Here is a 19,983-nt window from a genome sequence, read left to right as displayed (position 1 = left end):
CGATTGTATGGCAATATGCATCCCGCCCTTCCCTCCAACTGCAAGCCATAACCTGGAGCTGAAGCGACGCTAAAAATAAATTAATAATACAAACTGGGGTGCATTTTGTCGCAGATGCCGCGGTCTGTTTTTATTAAGAATACTAGACTGTTTTTGTAATAGGGTTTTGTTCCCTGGAATATTGTGATTGGAATGAACACCGAAAATACGCATTGATATCATCGGATGTATCATCGACTCGAGTGACCTGGATGTGAAATCCAAATAGGCCGTATATTGGTCTTATTTTGACAGCACAGGATAAAAAAAAAACATTGCGAGAGGGTGATGATAGGAGTTGCTACTAACACATCGTCAGAACTTGAGTCCCTCGTTTGTTACAACCGGCATTGCGAGACTAATGGTTGACATGGTCAGGCGTGCGATGTCAGCCAGCTAGCTGGAATGGAAAATAAGAACTGTCATGATTTTAGCCAAGTAGTGTCATGATTTTAGCCAGTTAGCAAGCTTACCTGACTAACGGGTAGAAGAGAGCTAGCTAGCCATGTATTTCAAACGGTAATACTCATAGCTTCTCGATAATTGCGTTAGCTACGTTGCTAGTTACCCGTTTTATCCCGTAGAATATCGCTAGCTTGCGTTTTTTTTCTTTAGTGCACGTGTACTTCCACGTTTCTTCCCGCAGTAAATCACAAGTTTGCTCTAACGGGAAACACTGACAGCTGACCAGCAAGTTGCTAGGTAACATCATTAGCTTGCTAGCAGTTAGCTATAGAAAAACAATGGCTCAAGAGGCGTTTCCTTTACATTTTCTGGTTTGGAACAACCAATACATTGAGCTTGAACGGGAACTACAGCAAAACGAGGTAGGTCAACGGGGCGGGAGGTAGCAACATCAGTTTCTTTTCTTTTTCAGCCATTAATGTTTTGATTTTAACAGCTGCCGCACCGCTGAGAGGCGTGCCCGGCTTTCATGACCCACCAGGGCTGTTTTTCCACAGGAGAATGTGGAGCGTTTAGATGCTCGGGGGCGCACCCCGCTAGAGCTGGCGGTGTGTCTGGGCCACCTTGAATCAACCCGTGTGCTGCTCCGACACTGCGCAGACCCGACGCACTGCAACTCGCAGAGTTGGACTAGTGAGTGTATAAACTGGGGAATGACTGGGAAGAATAGTGTTCTCCATAAACAAAGCAGAGTCATTTATATTGCAGTCTGTTTGTTTTGAAGGATAGCTATCTGGGTTAATATCGTGTGTCTGTGGGGTCGTTCCATTTCAGTTCAATTACGTTTTGACCGCACACCTTTTGGTTTGAACAAAACTTTCCATATTTATATTTGCCCTTGGTAGAAGTGGGCATTCAGGTCCAAAAAGTCCCTTTCTGACAAAACATTCAGGAGATCAAGGTTCTCAAAGGGCGTTTAGCTGCCCTACTCTCCTTGAAGTCTATGGTACCACAAAGATCGTTGGAGGTCCACACATCAGATAATGTTGACTCAAATTAGAATATCAGTTTTAAATAGTCGGCCTTCCATAGGAAACCTATTGAAATATAGATAATAGAACAGATATTCCGATTTAAGATGACATACGACTGTAGGTGGACCAGCATCCATCTTTGTGTAAGTAATTGGCGCTTAAAACGTAGATTCAATTAACATTTGAATGGTGTACCAGCTACATTGCAGTGGTCTGAAGGGATACTGTAAGTCCATTCTATGAAATATACTTCTATGAGTTAAAATGGGCTGTTTTAACTGAGGGCGGGCACAACACAAACACCACAGATTATGTAGATAAGATTCTTAATAGCCTCATCGAAAACCAAGCTTCCCTAAATGTGAAGCCTGGTGAAGTCCATGGTAGAAAATTTGCTAAATAGGGGTTGGAGCCCGCTGTAAATCAGTGACACCTCGCAACACGTCAAACCAATCAAATGCCTTGCTTGGATGGAGCTGGTGTAATGAGCTAAAGGAGGACGGACTCATTAATGGCTGGAATGGAATTAATGGAACAGAGTCAAACATGGTTTCCATGTGTTTGATACTGTTCCATTCCATACCATTCCAGCCATTACGATGAGCCTGTCCTCCTATAGCTCCTCCACTGGGGACAGTGCACGAGAGTGGCTGGGAAATCGCTTATTTTAAAACCTATTCAAAATATGTCGATGTATGCCGATTTTGTGCATAGGGCACACTTCTGGCAAAACATAATTCATTTTTTCCTCCAGGTTTTCTTATGTTTTCTGGTTGCAAACTAGCATACGGAACAACTCTGCAAAATGTGTCCTACCGGGGCTGAAAAAAGGAATGAACACGTAGCAACAACAAGCATGTTGGGGAGGGTTGTTGAAATGTAACGTCCAATAAATTAGCGGTCCATTCAAACCATTTTGGCCAATACAAAATTCTAAAATTCAATAATTCTACAACGAACTGATTTTGAAGGTATGGCTACTTGAATCTAGGGTCTAAGCTACAACGTATATGAAAATGAAAAAAATCTGAGTTCACCCATTAAAGGTTACATTTTTATATTTTTTAAATGCTTTAAAATAAATTCTAAAATAGTTTGATAACCTTGTTTGTATCCTTTTTTAAATGATTTCAAACTCAACCGTTAATGTTTTCCAGCGATGAAGACTTGGATGTCTCATGGTGTTGTGGGGTATGCAAAATGGGTCAATTTTGAACTCCTCTTGCTCCTGAATGTTTTGGCATTTAGGTACAAACAGTTACTTTCCGACCACTTCTACCATGCCTAAGTGTGTATGGATAATGTTGTTCAAATCAAAAGGGTCAAAAAGTGATTGAAATCAAATGGAATGACCCTATGTCCAGTTTTGCAGGAGGCAGTGAGCACAGGGGACCCCGAGCTTTGTCAGCTGGTGCTGCAGTACAGGGACTTCAAGCGAGCCACAGAGAGACTGGCTGGCATCCCAGAACTGCTCAACAAGCTAAGACAGGTAAGACCGGTAGCGGTTAAGCGCGTTGGGGCCAGTAACTGAAAGGTTGCTGGTTTGAATACCCGAGCCGACTAAGGGAAAAATCTGTCGGTGCCCTTATTGCTCCTGTAAGTCACTCTGGATAAAAGTGTCTGCTAAATGACTAAAATGTAAATGTAACACACCGAAAGGTTGCTAGATCGAATCCCCAAGCTGAAAATATAAAAATCTGTCGTTCTGACCCTGAACAAGGCCGTCATTCCTAGGCTGTCATTGTAAATAAGAATTTGTTCTTAACTGACTTGCCTTGGTAAATAAAGGTTTACATAACTAAAGAAAAACTATTTGCAGTCTTCAGTTCATCCACAAAAAACACACAAAGGTAACACACCTGTCAATCAGATACACCATTGCACAGATACCTGAAACACACTCCCGTCTTTCAGGCCCGGGATTTTTACGTGGAGATGAAATGGGAGTTCACCAGTTGGGGTGAGTTTCCGATGTTCTCCCAGTGGTCGGTTTCAGCACCCCACAAAGGATTAGCTCCCAATTCTACTGTCACTGTGATGCACGGAAATGTTTGCAGTGGTATTAAAGCCACAAATTCTCTGTCCCCCTCTCCCCATCCATCTCCCCCTCCTTTCCTTGCTCAGTACCCCTGGTCTCCAAGGTGTGTCCCAGTGATGTGTACCGTGTGTGGAAGAGTGGCTCGTGTCTGCGGGTTGACACCACTCTGCTGGGCTTCGAGCACATGACCTGGCTCAAGGGCCGTCGCAGCTACATCTTTAAGGGCGAAGGTATGACACACTGGTGATATGGCTAGTTATTCCACACTGCGTTTCATCTGTTGCATTTCTGTTTTGGAATGCAGAGTAGCCTCATGGTGGTTTGTGTTGTTTCCATAGCTACCTGTTGAATGGTGATGTGTGTTTTGTCTCCATGGGAACGTGTTGTTTCCATAGAGAATGGTGCCATGGTGATGGAGGTGGACCATGACAAGCAGGTAGTGTACACCGAGCCTCTGTCTCTCTCCCCGCGGGATGCCCCATCTCTCCTGGCTGCCATGCTGCCCACCCAGGAGAACACTGCCCAGAGACTCACCTCTCCCATCGTCTCCACACACCTCAACACACGCAACATCGCCTTCGAGAGGTAACACACACACACATCGCCTTCAAGAGGTAGCTACTTCACACACAAACACACACAGCCAACATACTCACCTACCTGGTCTCTCTACTTATGCTTTTCTCCTGCTCTTTACTGCACAGGAACAAGTCTGGCATTTGGGGCTGGCGCTCTGAGAAGAGTGAGGCAGTCAGCGGCTACGAAGCAAAGGTGAGCCCAGAGACTCTATTGGACTTTAAAAATGCTTTTCATAAAAAAATTAGAGTTTGTTGGCATTTAAAATACTTTTTTCTTTGGTTTGTTTCAGGTATACAGCGCCACTAATGTGGAGTTGGTGACTCGGTCAAGAACAGAGCACCTGTCGGACCAGGACAAGTCCAAGAGCAAAGGTACACAGAACACTCTTATGTTTAATTTGTTCATAGTATACATACACCCACAGTGTGGTTCTAACCCTCCTGTCCTCCCAGGCACCAAGACTCCTCTTCAGTCCTTCCTGGGGATAGCTGAGCAGCATACTGCTCATAATGGGGTGAGTTTCTCAAAGACACACCATCACCTCAAGTTGTATGTGGTGGATAGGTGCTTTGATGGACTGACAGATGGACGTGCTCATTGGTGTGTCTGTCTCTCCCCATGTCTCTCAGAGTAATGTGTGTCAGTATGCCAGCCCCCATAACCCCACAGCCATCACAGCTGAGGAATACTTTGACCCAGAGTTCCAACTCAACGAACGAGACATTGGACGCCCTGTGGAGCTCACCAGCAAGGTCCAGAGGTACCGCTGTTGCTGTGGCAACAGAGAACTGGGATAACCATAGCAAACGCACAGTCAAGCACAATATCACCACCATGTTTAATGCAAGTGTCTCTCTCGCGCTCTGTCTCTAGGTTTAAGGCCCATCTGTGGTTGAGTGAGGCTCACCCTCTGTCATTGGCTGAGCAGGTCACGCCCATCATTGACCTAATGGCCATCTCTAATGCCCACTTTGCCAAACTACGTGATTTCATCACCCTGAGCCTGCCCCCCGGCTTCCCTGTCAAAATAGGTGAGGTTTAATATCTAAACTGCCCCCTAGGCCATACCTCCTAGGCTGGGGTCAGGAACAGACAGTCCCAGAGAGAGGACATTGAGAGGAGGAGGTGCTTCTTTCAGAAGAAAAAGGAAGCGCTTTACAATTTAGGCTGAAACAAAGTGACGAGAGTTTGAAGATTTCCGTTCTCTTCACCCTTGCCACCTCACATCTCTCTCTCTACAATTCAATTCAATGGGCTTTATTGGCATGGGAAACGTGTTAACACTGCCAAAGCAAGTGAGGTAGATAATAAATAATACAAATTAACATTAAACATTCCACATTCAGAAGTTTCAAAACAATAAAGACATTACAAATGTAATGAGGATACAGTGTTTTAACGATGTACAAATGGTTAAGGGTCACAAGGGTTAATAAATAAGCATACATATGGGTTGTATTTACAATGGTGTTTGTTCTTCACTGGTTGCCCTTTTCTTGTGGTAACAGGTCACAAATCTTGCTGCTGTGATGGCACACTGTGGAATTTCACCCAGTAGATATGGGAGTTTATCAAAATTGGGTTTGTTTTTAAATTCTTTGTGGTTCTGTGTAATCTGAGGGAAATATGTTTCTAATATGGTCATACATTGGACAGGAGGTTAGGAAGTGCAGCTCAGTTTCCACCTCATTTTGTGGGCAGTGTGCACATAGTCTGTCCTCTCTTGAGAGCCATGTCTGCCTACGACGGCCTTTCTCAATAGCAAGGCAATGCTCACTGAGTCTGTACATAGCCAAAGCTTTCCTTAAGTTTGGGTCAGTCACAGTGGTCAGATATTCTGACACTGTGTACTCTCTGTTTAGGGCCAAATAGCATTCTAGTTTGTTCTGTTTCTTTGTTAATTCTTTCCAATGTTTCAAGTAATTATCTTTTTGTTTTCTCATGATTTTGATTGGGTCTAATTGTGCTGCTGTCCTGGGGCTCTGTGGGGTGTTTTTGTGTTTGTGAACAGAGCCCCGGGACCAGCTTGCTTAGGGGACTCTTCTCCAGGTTCATCTCTCTGTTGGTGATGGCTTTGTTATGGAAGGTTTGGGAATCGCTTCCTTTTAGGTGGTTGTAGAATTGAATTACTTTTTTCTGGATTTTGATAATTAGTGGGCATCGGCCTAATTCTGCTCTGCATGCATTATTTGGTGTTCTACGTTGTACACAGAGGATATTTTTGCAGAATTCTGCGTGCAGAGTCTCAATTTGGTGTTTGTCCCATTTTGTGAATTCTTGGTTGGTGAGCAGACCCCAGACCTCACAACCATAAAGGGCAATGGGCTCTATGACTCATTCAAGTATTTTTAGCCAGATCCTAATTGGTATGTTGAATTTTATGTTCCTTTTGATGGCATAGAATTCCCTTCTTGCCTTGTCTCTCAGATCGTTCACAGCTTTGTGGAAGTTACCTGTGGCGCTGATGTTTAGGCCAAGGTATGTATAGTTTTTTGTGTGCTCTAGGACAATGGTGTCTCGATGGAATTTGTATTTGTGGTCCTGGCGACTGGACCTTTTTTGGATAACCATTATTTTGGTCTTACTGAGATTTACTGTCAGGGCCCAGGTCTGGCAGAATCTGTGCAGAATATCTAGGTGCAACTGTAGGCCCTCCTTGGTTGGTGACAGAAGCACCAGATCATCAGCAAACAGTAGACATTTGACTTCAGATTCTAGTAGGGTGAGGCCGGATGCTGCAGACTTTTCTAGTGCCTGCGCCAATTCGTTGATATATATATATATATATATATATATATATATATATATGTTGAAGAGGGTGGGGCTTAAGATGCATCCCTGTCTCACCCCACGGCCCTGTGGGAAGAAATGTGTGTGTTTTGCCAATTTTAACCGCACACTTGTTTGTGTACATGGATTTTATAATGTCGTATGTTTTACCCCCCAACACCACTTTCCATCGATTTGTATAGCAGACCCTCAAGCCAAATTGAGTCTAAGGCTTTTTTGAAATCAACAAAGCATGAGAAGACTTTGCCTTTGTTTTGGTTTGTTTGGTTGTCAATTAGGGTGTGCAGGGTGAATACATGGTCTGTTTTACAGTAATTTGCTTAAAAAGCCAATTTGACATTTGCTCAGTACATTGTTTTCATTGAGGAAATGTACGAGTCTGCTGTTAATGATAATGCAGAGGATTTTCCCAAGGTTACTGTTGATGCATATCCCACTGTAGTTATTGGGGTCAAATTTGTCTCCACTTTTGTAGATTGGGGTGATCAGTCCTTGGTTCCAAATATTGGGGAAGATGCCAGAGCTAAGGCTGATATTAAAGAGTTTTAGTATAGCCAATAGGAATTTGTTGTCTGTATATTTGACCATTTCATTAAGGATACCATCAACACCACATGCCTTTTTGGGTTGGAGGGTTTTTATTTTGTCCTGAAGCTCATTCAAGGTAATTGGAGAATCCAGTGGGTTCTGGGAGTCTTTAATAGTTGATTCTAAGATTTGTATTTGATCCTGTATATGTTTTTGCTCTTTATTATTTGTTATAGAGCCAAAAAGATTGGAGAAGTGGTTTACCCATACATCTTTCTTTCTCTCTTAGAGATCCCTCTGTTCCATGTGTTGAATGCTAGAGTGACCTTCAGTAACCTGTGTGGCTGTGATGAGCCTGTCAGCTCTGTCACTGTACACACACCAGAGGAGGCCCCCGAGGCTGGTAACCACGCACGCACATACACACACACACATATATATATATATATATACACACATACATACATACATACATACATACAGTGCCTTGCGAAAGTATTCGGCCCCCTTGAACTTTGCGACCTTTTGCCACATTTCAGGCTTCAAACATAAAGATATAAAACAGTATTTTTTTGTGAAGAATCAACAACACAATCATGAAGTGGAACGACATTTATTGGATATTTCAAACTTTAACAAATCAAAAACTGAAAAATTGGGCGTGCAAAATTATTCAGCCCCTTTACTTTCAGTGCAGCAAACTCTCTCCAGAAGTTCAGTGAGGATCTCTGAATGATCCAATGTTGACCTAAATGACTAATGATGATAAATACAATCCACCTGTGTGTAATCAAGTCTCCGTATAAATGCACCTGCACTGTGATAGTCTCAGAGGTCCGTTAAAAGCGCAGAGAGCATCATGAAGAACAAGGAACACACCAGGCAGGTCCGAGATACTGTTGTGAAGAAGTTTAAAGCCGGATTTGGATACAAAAAGATTTCCCAAGCTTTAAACATCCCAAGGAGCACTGTGCAAGCGATAATATTGAAATGGAAGGAGTATCAGACCACTGCAAATCTACCAAGACCTGGCCGTCCCGCTAAACTTTCAGCTCATACAAGGAGAAGACTGATCAGAGATGCAGCCAAGAGGCCCATGATCACTCTGGATGAACTGCGGAGATCTACAGCTGAGGTGGGAGACTCTGTCCATAGGACAACAATCAGTCGTATATTGCACAAATCTGGCCTTTATGGAAGAGTGGCAAGAAGAAAGCCATTTCTTAAAGATATCCATAAAAAGTGTTGTTTAAAGTTTGCCACAAGCCACCTGGGAGACACACCAAACATGTGGAAGAAGGTGCTCTGGTCAGATGAAACCAAAATTAAACTTTTTGGCAACAATGCAAAACGTTATGTTTGGCTTAAAAGCAACACAGCTGAACACACCATCCCCACTGTCAAACATGGTGGTGGCAGCATCATGGTTTGGGCCTGCTTTTCTTCAGCAGGGACAGGGAAGATGGTTAAAATTGATGGGAAGATGGATGGAGCCAAATACAGGACCATTCTGGAAGAAAACCTGATGGAGTCTGCAAAAGACCTGAGACTGGGACGGAGATTTGTCTTCCAACAAGACAATGATCCAAAACATAAAGCAAAATCTACAATGGAATGGTTCAAAAATAAACATATCCAGGTGTTAGAATGGCCAAGTCAAAGTCTAGACCTGAATCCAATCGAGAATCTGTGGAAAGAACTGAAAACTGCTGTTCACAAATGCTCTCCATCCAACCTCACTGAGCTCGAGCTGTTTTGCAAGGAGGAATGGGAAAGAATTTCAGTCTCTCGATGTGCAAAACTGATAGAGACATACCCCAAGCGACTTACAGCTGTAATCGCAGCAAAAGGTGGTGCTACAAAGTATTAACTTAAGGGGGCTGAATAATTTTGCACGCCCAATTTTTCAGTTTTTGATTTGTTAAAAAAGTTTGAAATATCCAATAAATGTCGTTCCACTTCATGATTGTGTCCCACTTGTTGTTGATTCTTCACAAAAAAATCCAGTTTTATATCTTTATGTTTGAAGCCTGAAATGTGGCAAAAGGTCACAAAGTTCAAGGGGGTCCGAATACTTTCGCAAGGCACTGTATATACACACACACACGCTAACTCCACGTCCATCTGCTTGCAGGGCAGGCCCCCCCTCCCTTTCACTGCGAGGTGGACCCCTCCGTTTTTCAACCACCCCCGGACTACACCACTCTTGGTCCGGGCCGCAGCGAGCCAATGAGAGATGAGGATGATAACTTGCTGCAGTTTGCCATCCAGCAGAGCCTATTGGATGCAGGGACAGAAAGCGACCAGGTGAGACAGGAAATAAGTGTGTTTTTAGAGCTGGCAAATCCATTGTTTAATATAAGTCATTGATCCATATCTTAGATATTTATCAGCTTCAGATTTTCATGATGATTGCCATGGAAGTTCAGTAAGTACAAGACATGCATAATAATGCCTCTCTCTGTAGGTGACTATATGGGAAGCTCTGACTAACAGTCGTCCTGTTTCTGGGCACATACAGTCACCACTGTATGAGGACGACTCTCAGCTTGAGAGGTGAGAAATCCTACCTCCATTTCCCCTTCCCCTTGTCCATGTCAGATCATGTATTACAAGGCTTTCCCTCTTTAGCGTTACCTTTTTAAACTGTCCTCCCGCTACCTCTCTGATAGGGCGATCCAGGAGTCCATGTCGATCTCATTGGCTGGTGGTGAGGAAGGAGATCCCGCATCTCCCCTGTCAGTCTCTCCGTCGGACCCCGGAGCCAACTCCCCTCCCTCCTACAGCTCAGTGGCTGAGCCCCGGATGCCGGGAGCGTTTTCCGCGGTGAACAGCTTTGACGAGCAGCTACGCATCGCCATGGACCTCTCGTGCAGGGAGCAGGAAAAAATGGACAGGTGAGAGAGAGAGGGGTTTTCTTGCTTTGTTCATCCATTGTTCTCTGACAAGAGGATGAGGAGAGGAACCCATCCTAGAAATGTTGAACATAGTCATGGAGAGGGGCATTAATAGGATGGAAGGAAAAGGATTTTAGGTGATTGACTTCCAGTTTCTATGCCAATTGACTTATGTTTCCTGTTACAGGGTGAGGCAGCAGGAAGCGGAGGAGCTGGAGAGGATCCTTCAGCTTTCGCTCTTAGAGAAGTAGCCACGGCGACGGCAGAGGATTGAGGAACAAACGTGTTAATTTATAGTTTTTTTTATCCTGCAATGTTAAATTATTATTATTTTATTTTTCATTTGTTTATTTGAGGTCTTAATGGGGCACTGAAAGAGTACGGGTACAGTATTCAGGGATGGAGGGAGTTAGACATGGTACTGGCCGCAAGGTGGGTAAAAGCAATAGGGTGGAAACTGCTTTGTGGGCAATTGCCATATTTGCTGTCGCCTGTCCAGTGGGAATGAAGGGGGAGATGAGAGGGGGAGAGGTTGTCAAACTAGCACTGAGGCTCTGAGAGCAGATACTTTTGGATGGATGAAGAGGGAAACGTTAACATCACTTTGCATTTTGCTTTCTTTTTCACAACCCTGCTGTCATTATTTTGAGTGATAAAAATCCTTTAACCTTTGACCTATGATACAAACAAATGCTTATATTAGATAATTATTGAAAAAAATGATGTTGTAGTGTTTGAAACAGAATTATGTTGGTTGACTCTTGCGCGTGACTTGGAAAATACATTTACCCAATGTCCCTGAAGCATTGGTGTGGTAGTCCATTTCTGAATGTGTGTGTAAAGATGAACCATTCACAGACATCTAGGCCAGTGTTCATTTTTATGCAAAATTATATTACACAGAATCTATATAACATTGTGTTATTTTCAACTTGAGAGAAGCATGAGCTGTAAAAAAAATAAAAAGCCAGCATGATTTCAACAATACAAACAAGACCATATTTACATATCACTACAGTTTAAACTTGATTAGTTTCTCTTTTTGTGAGGCTTATTTGAAAAAGTAGTTTGAATTAGATGTCATTCACTGAAGCCCGTTCTTCACGCGTTGGCACACGGAGGATTTTCAGGATGTTGCCTTGCCATTGGGACTTGATGGTACAAAGTCCCCTGCTTGTATAGTGCCTCACCTATTTATGTCAGACATAAAACCATGCTAGATACAGTAGATGACGTAGCTACGTGGGGATTTAGACAAGATTACACTGGAGGGCGTTTTCCTCTGTGACATTTTGACGGTACTGCTGTTGGGCGTGTTATTTTTGTATAGTGCGTAAAAACGGTGACCCAGTGTAGATCTGTTCCTTCCTCCTCTGTACTGCTATGCGAAGCTCCTGATGCAGATCTTTAGGTTCGGGGCCTGGAGAGTAGAGACAGACAGAAGAGAAGTTTAAAGTACAAGTCTGGGACTTCACCCACATCGATTGTAAACACACTGAGACACACCTGATATGTCATCTGCGTCCTGATATTCATTCCCTGCCTCCGTGGCTTTGGTTGGAATTAGGGGTATGGGATAGGAGGGAGGGATGTCCCCCGCCGGGGACTGTGTGTGGATCATCGGTGCCACTCTTGCCCTCGGGACTGTTTTGGATGGCAAAGTGGGCTTTTCGGGTGGCAGCTCTGATGGGCACAAGTTACACTGTATGATACAGGAGAAATGATATGATCATTACGGGGATAGGTTTATCCTTAAGTGGTGAACAATGTTCCCTTTAAGCTGCATGTGTGTCCCGGGGGAGCTGCACAGAAGAAATATCAGTCTGTGCAGGGAAGCACGAGATTGAACTTTACTCAACTTTCTAGATTTCCCCCTTATTTAATCAACATTGCCCTGTACTGTGATCGAATCAATGCAGTAATAGCCACTTTCAATGCAACATACCAAAACAAAATGAACAATGCTAAACTTACTATACAAAACTAACTATGCAAAAGATTTTGTTGTAGGCAGAACGCACCGGAGTTGGATTCTATTGCAATGACAGGCACAACTCAGCTGGTACTCTACACAGACTGGTGCGCTATAACCAATCAGAGATGCAGTAGGCCTGTATTCAAATAGGCCATTGCCATATATGGATCTGTGCCATTCACTTTGAACTGGACTGTGTTTACAGCATGAGCGCTTCTGAGTAGATTTGCTTGTTTTGAGATCAAAGTGAGAGCTGCATGTAACCACGTGCACATTTGTTCATATCCCTTGCTAGTTAGTGAGTTCTTAGCCCAGTTATAGATCATTTGTAGTCAGCAATAGGAGAGTGATTGCTTCCTACAAGAACACAAAATATGTACATTTCTAGACATCTTTGAAAAGCAAGTCAGGTAAAGAGTTTTTTTGTCTTAAAGAGGCAGTGTTGTATTTTGACACAGGCTTGAATAAGATAAATATCCAATAGCCTGAGGGTAGCATAATTTGTCAGATTTTCTGTAATAATGGTATTGGAATAATAATGCATTGTATTTTGTAAAGTGTGTTGTTTGCATCAAACAACACAACATTTGCAGTCACCTTGTCTGAAGTAAAAGTGGATTAACAGGTTAATGTTAAACCCTACATATTGTTTTCAAAAGTCTCATGGAATGTAGGCCTACATTGAACACCACACATTGGCTGCTACTGTAGGCTGAATGATAGAACAGCTATTTCCATGGCAAAATGTTATGGGATCCATTTTCTCCATTGTTTTTGATGGTAGGCCATTCTGGTAGGCCTACATTTTGATCAAATAGCCACAGTAGCCTAGTTGACCACTGTCTAAAACTGTAAATTCAAGTGGGTACAGCCTCGGTGTTCACAGTGAACGCACCCTGGAAGTTGCACAGAATTTTCACAACATTCAAGTTTGCGCTCAGCAGACCTGAAATTTGCTCGGTGCTGAAATGTTTTTGAGGGAGCATTGGTGGTGAATCAAGTTATTTGCGGAGTTATGATGCTCTCTTACCAATGCAGGTGTCGTAGGTCTGCGGAACCAGGTATGGTTGCAGACGGAACTCTGTCTCCATCAGGAAGTGGTCTAGCACCGCCGCCAGGGAAGGGACAGTCACCTGATGAAACAGATGCATTAGGAAGTTACCTCATATTGGAGGCAGGCATACGACAAACATGTCATTTCACAAAAACAACTTGACAGACTGTCAAGGCACTGAGTTTATATGGAGTGTCGTCTTTCATTTCAGTGCTATGTTTTTAGCCCATCCTGATAGGATGAGAGTCCGGCTGGAGGAGCAGGACTCACCGGGGAATTTAGTTCTATGACGAAGCCTGTGTCTATGGAAAGCACTTTGTAGCTCTTCATCACCGGGCCACTGAAAGATAGAAAGAGTCCGGTAAGTCTTAAGAGTACTCACAATGTCTCCTCTCTACTCCCTCAACCACAGACACTGTTTTCTTATAGGGTACGGCTGCTGTTGTCAATACAGGTTTGTTTAGTGGATGGTGAAATACTTGAGGTCTGTAAGTAACAGGAGTTACAGGGTGTAGGTGTCTGCGGTTAAAGGTCAGGCTTCGGGGGTAAGGTGTTAAAGCTCAAGACCTGGGGTTGTCCTGTCTCAAGGTGATGGCGTAGTTAGTGTTGTCGGTCGAGGGACGGAGGATGATGTTGCCGTACTCTGTGTTCTCTTTCAACATCTTCTCTGCCTTCTGACGAGACACGGGGAAGAAACAGCTGGAGGGAGGAGGAGAAAAGAGAAAAGAGGCTGAGAGGAGACGGGGAGAGAACAATATATTTTAATATAAAAAAAGGAACCGAAACACGACAATCCTCACAGGGGGATTCCATTGAGGGTGTTGTCATATGTGTTGCCTGGGGAGGAGGAGGGATGGATAGGGTAGGTGGTGGTAAGCAGAGGAGAACAGGCGGCCTGTCTCTTCTGCTCCTCAGACAGAACCTCTTCCAGCCTCAGTATCTGACCTGGGAGCAGCTGCAGCTTACTGGGGATCTCCCTCTGCAGGGCACATCATCATCATCATCAGTATCATCATCCACAAAAGATGCATAATACTAAGGTTTACACATTTTTTTCTCTCTGTCTGTAATCACTCACCAGTGAAACAAATTGCAAGCTTGCTTTGCTCTTTAGTTTAATCTGGAAATTCTCTCTTGATACTTACCTCCAAGGAGTGTGGGTCAAAATAAGTATTTAACGGTGACAGTGTGTGTGTGTGTGTGTGTGTGTTATACTTACAGTGGCCACAGTCATGATGAAACCTCTCCACTCCTCTCCTGTGTTGGGGTTATCCACCTACATCAGATATCAACAGTTATTACTCCTGCCCCAGGTGCCTGTTATGGCTGCACTATTGCGCAACACATTTTTATATGACTATTTGCCAGTAAGACATTATGTATAGGAGTGGCAGCAATATGACTGAATGTAACATAAATGACCTTAAGCTGCACTTCCTCATTGGACAGGGTGAGAGTGTAGATGGTCGACCTGTTCTTTTGATAGGGAGCATCCATCACCATCGACTTCAACATCTGAAGGTCCAGTTTCTCTGAGTACTGACAGGGAATTGCATATCCGATTAGTCAAGCCATAGATCGATTCCAATACTTGATTCAAGTACAATAAAGCTGAGAGATTAGATGAATGCAGCTATTCTCTTACTGTGTCGTGCATCTGGTCTGTGTACAGAAAGATTGTAGATCCACGGAGCTCTCCATAACATTTCTTGAAGTCCTGGAAATTGACAAACCAGAGTCAAAAGGAAGTCCACTACTCTATACGAGCAGAGACATGCCCAACAGCTTTACTTGATACAGTAAACATACCTAATTCTAAATCTAACTTTGATAAGTTCAATATCCTTTTCAGTCTCTCCTCTCTCCCTTGTGCTTACAGTCTGTCATTCTCTCTCTACGATTCCTTATTCCCACTCCACCATTCTCTACCTCCTTACTTTCTCTCCAGTGTATTTCTTCAGCAGGTGTCCTGAATAGTACAGAGGTAGAGCTGTGATGGTGTCCCTCCTCTTGTACACCCCTACAGGAGATTCTGCCATGATCCTACTTATTCCCTGGTTCAAGTCAGGTCGGTTCGTTCTAGTTCAGTTCACTATAACCCAGACCAATTGGGTCCCTGAGATAGCCCTCTGTGACCCAGTCCACCACTGGAACGATTCACTCAGAACTTTTACTCCTGCAGAATCATTTTGTGTTATTCATTGATTTAGCTTATCGTCTCCTCTCTCCCTCAGTCCTCGGGCAGTATAGGGACTTAGAGAATGAGGAAGCAGTGTAGTGGCTTACTGAGGGAAATGTACCACCACTAGGTAGGGCGCCCTTTAGCACTTTGACCCGGGACTGACACGCGCAAGCGCCTGCACGCGCACACACACATACACACAAGCACAGGCACCCGCATAATCACTTTCCTTTTGCTTTATTTTTTTAGAAGTGTGCTTTATGTTGGACTGTTTCCCAAAATTGACTTTGTTTTTCCGGATGTGTCGCCTAACGACCACTGCCCTCAATGAGTATACAAACCAGTTCTTCCCATTAACAATGAAGAATTGTATTTAAACCGTTGGGAGGAAACACACAACTGGACTGTGTTCTTCAAACTGCGCTCTTCCCAGAAGTCATGTCCACCTTTGGGAGATTGCAGACAAAGAACATCCTGAATCTCTGACACGTCTGGAAATGTATCACCCATCAGACCAACCAAACCAGCTTTGCTCCCCTCTCCAACTCCTCCCAAACTGCGGCCAGATCCATTTTATAAACCAATATTAAAAGTGTTATCGAACTAGATTTAAAAGTGTTATGTTCTATAATCCTGGCCTTATTTCCCATATCTCTTTAATATTGCCCAGCACGATGGTCTCTCTCTGCCTGGACTTATCTGGACACTAGTATCTATACAATCTGGTAAGACGAAGGGTGGGGGTGTGTGTCTTTTTGTCAACAACAGCTGGTGCGTGATGTCTAATATTAAAAAAGTCTTGAGGTATTGCTTGCCTGAGGTAGAGTACCTTATGATAAGCTGTAGACCACACTGTCTACCAAGAGAGTTCTCATCTATATTATTATACTAAGACCTCACTCAACCAACTCTATAAGGCCATTAGCAAACAAGAAAATGTTCATCCAGAAGTGGCGCTCCTAGTGGCCGGAGACTTTAATGCAGGCAAACTTAAATCAGTTTTACAACATTTTCACCAGCATGTCACGTGTGCAACCAGAGGTAAAAAACTATAGACAACCTTTACTCCACACACAGAGATGCATACAAAGCTCTCCCTCTCCCTCCATTTGACAAACCTGACCATAATTATTTCTTCCTGATTCCTGCTTACAAGCGGTCAGATGACGCAGATGCTACGCTACAGGGCTGTTTTGTTAGCACAGACTGGAATATATTCCGGGATTCATCCAATGGTATTGAGGAGTATACCACCTTAGTCATTGGCTTCATCAATAAGACCGTATGTACATATCCCAACCAGAAGCCATAGATTACAGGCAACATCCACATCGAGCTAAAGGCCAGAGCTGTCGCATTCAAGGAGCGGGAAACTAATCTGGACACTTAGAATAAATCCCGCTATGCCCTCAGACACACCATCAAACAAGCAAAGCATCAATACAGGATTAAGATTGAATCCTACTACGCCGGCTCCGACGCTTGTCGGATATGTCAGGGCTTGAAAACTATTACAGGCTACAAAGGGAAACCCAGACGCGAGCTTCCCAGTGACGTGAGCCTACCAGACGAGCTAAATGCCTTTTATGCTCGCTTCGAAGCAAGCAACATTGAAGCATGCACGAGAGCACCAGCTGTTCTGAATGACTGTGTGATAACGCTCTCAGTAGCTGATGGGAGCCACGGGGCCAGATGGATTACCAGGACGTGTACTTAGTTTAAAGCATGCGCCGACCAACTGGCAAGTGTCTTCACTGACATTTTCAACCTCTCCCCGACTGAGTCTGTAATACCTACATGTTTCAAGCCACTAGAGTCTCTGTGCCCACGGAAGTGAAGGTAACCTGCCTAAATTATTACCGCCCCGTAGCACTCACGTCGGTAGCCATGAAGTGCTTTGAAAGGCTGGTCATGGCTCACATCAACAGCATCCCCCAGGATACCCTATACCCACTCCAATTCTCATACCGCTTCAACAGATGAAGCAATCTCTTTTGCACTCCACACTGCCCTTTCCCACCTGGACAAAAGGAACACCTATGTGAGAATGCTGTTCATTGACTACAGCTCAGCGTTCAACACCATAGTGCCCATGAAGCTCATCTCTAAGCTAAGGACCCTGGGACTAAACACCTCCCTCTGCAACTGGATCCTGGACTTCATGACGGGCCGCCCACCAGGTGGTAACAACAACACGTCTCCCACGCTGATCCTCAACACTGGGGCCCCTCAGGGGTGTGTACTTAGTCCCCTCCGGTACTCCCTGTTCACCCACGACTGCGTGGCCAAACATGACTCCAACACCATTACGTTTGCTGACGACACAACAGTGGTAGGCCTGATCACCGACAACGATGAGACAGCCTATAGGGAGGAGATCAGAGAACTGGCAGTGTGGTGCCAGGACAACAAGCTCTCTCTCAATCTGAGCAAGACAAATGAGCTGATCGTGGATTACAGGACAAGGCGGGACGATCAGGCCCCCATTAACATCAATGGGGCTGTAGTGGAGCGGGTCGAGACTTTCAAGTTCCTTGGTGTCCACATCACCAACAAACTATCATGGTCCAAACACACCAAGACAGTCGTGAAGAGGGCACGACAAAACCTTTTCCCCCTCAAGAGACCGAAAAGATGTGGCATGGGTCCCCAGATCCTCAAAAAGTTATACAGCTGCACCATTGAGAGCATCCTGACTGGTTGCATCCCCGCCTGGTATGGCAACTGCTCGGCATCTGACCGTAAGGTGCTACAGAGGGTAGTGCGTACGGCCCAGTACATCACTGGGGAACAGCTTCCTGCCATCCAGGACCTATATACTAGGTGGTGTCAGAGGAAAGCCCATAAAATTGTCAGAGAGAACCAGTCACCCAAGTCATAGACTGTTTTCTCTGCTACCGTGTACCGGAGCGCCAAGTCTAGGACCAAAAGGCTCCTTAACAGCTTCTACACCCAAGCCATAAGACTGGCCACCGGACTATTACATTGACCCCCCCCCCCCCCCCCTCAATTTGTTTTGTACACTGCTGCTACTCATGGTTTATTATCTATGCATAGTCACTTCACCCCTACCCACATGTACAAATGACCTCAACTAACCTGTACCCCCGCACACTGACCCTGTATATAGCCTCGTTATTGTTATGTCATTGTGTTATAATTTTGTAGTTGTATTTATTGATGAAAAACGTAGTAGTTCAAAAAAGAACTAATAATTTTATTTTCACTTTAGTTTCTTTGTTAAATATTTTCTTAACTCTCCTTAAACTGCGTTATTGGTTAAGGTGCTTGTAAGTAAACATTTCACGGTAAAGTCTACACTTGTTTTATTCAGTGGATGTGACAAATAAAGTTAGATTTGATTTGAATCCCTGCTCCTCCAGATCCTTTGGCTCCTCCTGTGAGTGTTGTGATGACCTACACCCTATTGTCCCTGGTCTATTTGAGCGTGGGGTTTAACACGTCGTGTCACTTCCAGGTTATTGGTCTGTTGTGCAGTGTTACATACATTACAATCAACACCATTGTGTGTGCTTGTGGTTTTTCCTTGAATTCTGTATAAGATTTCAGACATCAGGCATGATATGGTGGCAGTGTGAAGTAGCCTTAGTGCTTAACATATGATGTACAGAATGTTGCCCTGGTTGTTTCTGTACCGTTAAGGGCCGGCCATGGATGCTAGGGAACCCCATGTGTTCCTTTTTTTGGGGGGGAACTCAGTCGGGGCCTCAACTTACTTTTGAGAGAAAGAATAGTAGAATACACCAGGTGTAATTAAGAAAAATGTGGTTGTGCATCAGCAGTTTCTCTTATGTCATTCCATTAGCCATCGATGTCAGCTAACAATTTTTAGATCGGTAACTAGTCTAGCCAGCTATGTAAACTTGTAGTAATCATGCCCGAATACAGACCGGGCACGTGCCCTGGGGCCCTGACCTCTAGGGATTTTGTTAGTTATTGTCACTCAGATAAAGGAACATGTCGTAAGTCATGGCAAAATGGGTACAGCTGCAGGAAACTGCAGATTTTCTATTCTTTCTGCCCCATGGCAAAATGTGTATAATTGCAGGAAATGTACTAAAATGTTTCTCTGCCGTCAAGAGGGGGGCCACCTAAATGTTTTTCTGTGAGGTGTGGGGCCCCCCAACTAAATCTTTCTTACCATGGCCTGGTACCATGGACTTGTTTCTTTTAGACACTCAATCATGTTATTTGAGGTCCAGTGGAGGCCCTTGACTTTTTCCACGTTACATTACAGCCTTATTCTAAAATGTATTAAATTGCCCATCCCCCCTAATCAATCTACACAGAATACCCCATAATGACAAAGCAAAAACAGGTTTAGAAATGTGTGCAAATTTATTACAAATAAAAAATACATGTAATTTATATAAGCATTCAGACCCTTTACTCAGTACATTGTTAAAGTGCCTGGGGCAGCGATTACACCCTCAGGTCTTCT

General features: G+C 43.9%; 2 protein-coding genes across 2 annotated transcripts; one reads left to right on the top strand and one right to left on the bottom strand.

Moving 5' to 3' along the window:
• The first annotated feature begins 115 nt into the window (after window positions 1-115).
• On the top strand, window positions 116-11,292 carry LOC139390431 (ankyrin repeat domain-containing protein 13D-like). Its single transcript, XM_071137551.1, has 16 exons — window positions 116-866; window positions 1,002-1,137; window positions 2,843-2,967; window positions 3,393-3,438; window positions 3,603-3,746; window positions 3,912-4,101; window positions 4,221-4,287; window positions 4,385-4,466; window positions 4,548-4,609; window positions 4,725-4,855; window positions 4,969-5,126; window positions 7,703-7,816; window positions 9,548-9,720; window positions 9,881-9,969; window positions 10,086-10,310; window positions 10,498-11,292. Exons 1-16 carry the CDS (start codon window positions 783-785, stop codon window positions 10,559-10,561), a joined length of 1,890 nt encoding a protein of 629 aa, XP_070993652.1. The 5' UTR covers window positions 116-782; the 3' UTR covers window positions 10,562-11,292.
• Window positions 11,293-11,594: 302 nt separating this feature from the next.
• Window positions 11,595-15,562, bottom strand: LOC139390432 (signal-transducing adaptor protein 1-like). The gene is made up of 10 exons (XM_071137552.1): window positions 15,277-15,562; window positions 14,985-15,056; window positions 14,762-14,878; window positions 14,559-14,615; window positions 14,140-14,318; window positions 13,907-14,038; window positions 13,610-13,679; window positions 13,316-13,418; window positions 11,817-11,993; window positions 11,595-11,730 (listed from the first exon to the last, which is right to left on the bottom strand). Exons 1-10 carry the CDS (start codon window positions 15,376-15,378, stop codon window positions 11,627-11,629), a joined length of 1,113 nt encoding a protein of 370 aa, XP_070993653.1. The 5' UTR covers window positions 15,379-15,562; the 3' UTR covers window positions 11,595-11,626.
• Window positions 15,563-19,983: the final 4,421 nt, after the last annotated feature.

Source organism: Oncorhynchus clarkii, chromosome 31, assembly GCF_045791955.1.
Source record: "Oncorhynchus clarkii lewisi isolate Uvic-CL-2024 chromosome 31, UVic_Ocla_1.0, whole genome shotgun sequence".
NCBI classification, from domain to species: Eukaryota; Metazoa; Chordata; class Actinopteri; order Salmoniformes; family Salmonidae; genus Oncorhynchus; species Oncorhynchus clarkii.
The sequence above is the reverse complement of the archived record's forward strand: the minus strand, read 5'-3'. Positions and strand labels throughout refer to the sequence as shown.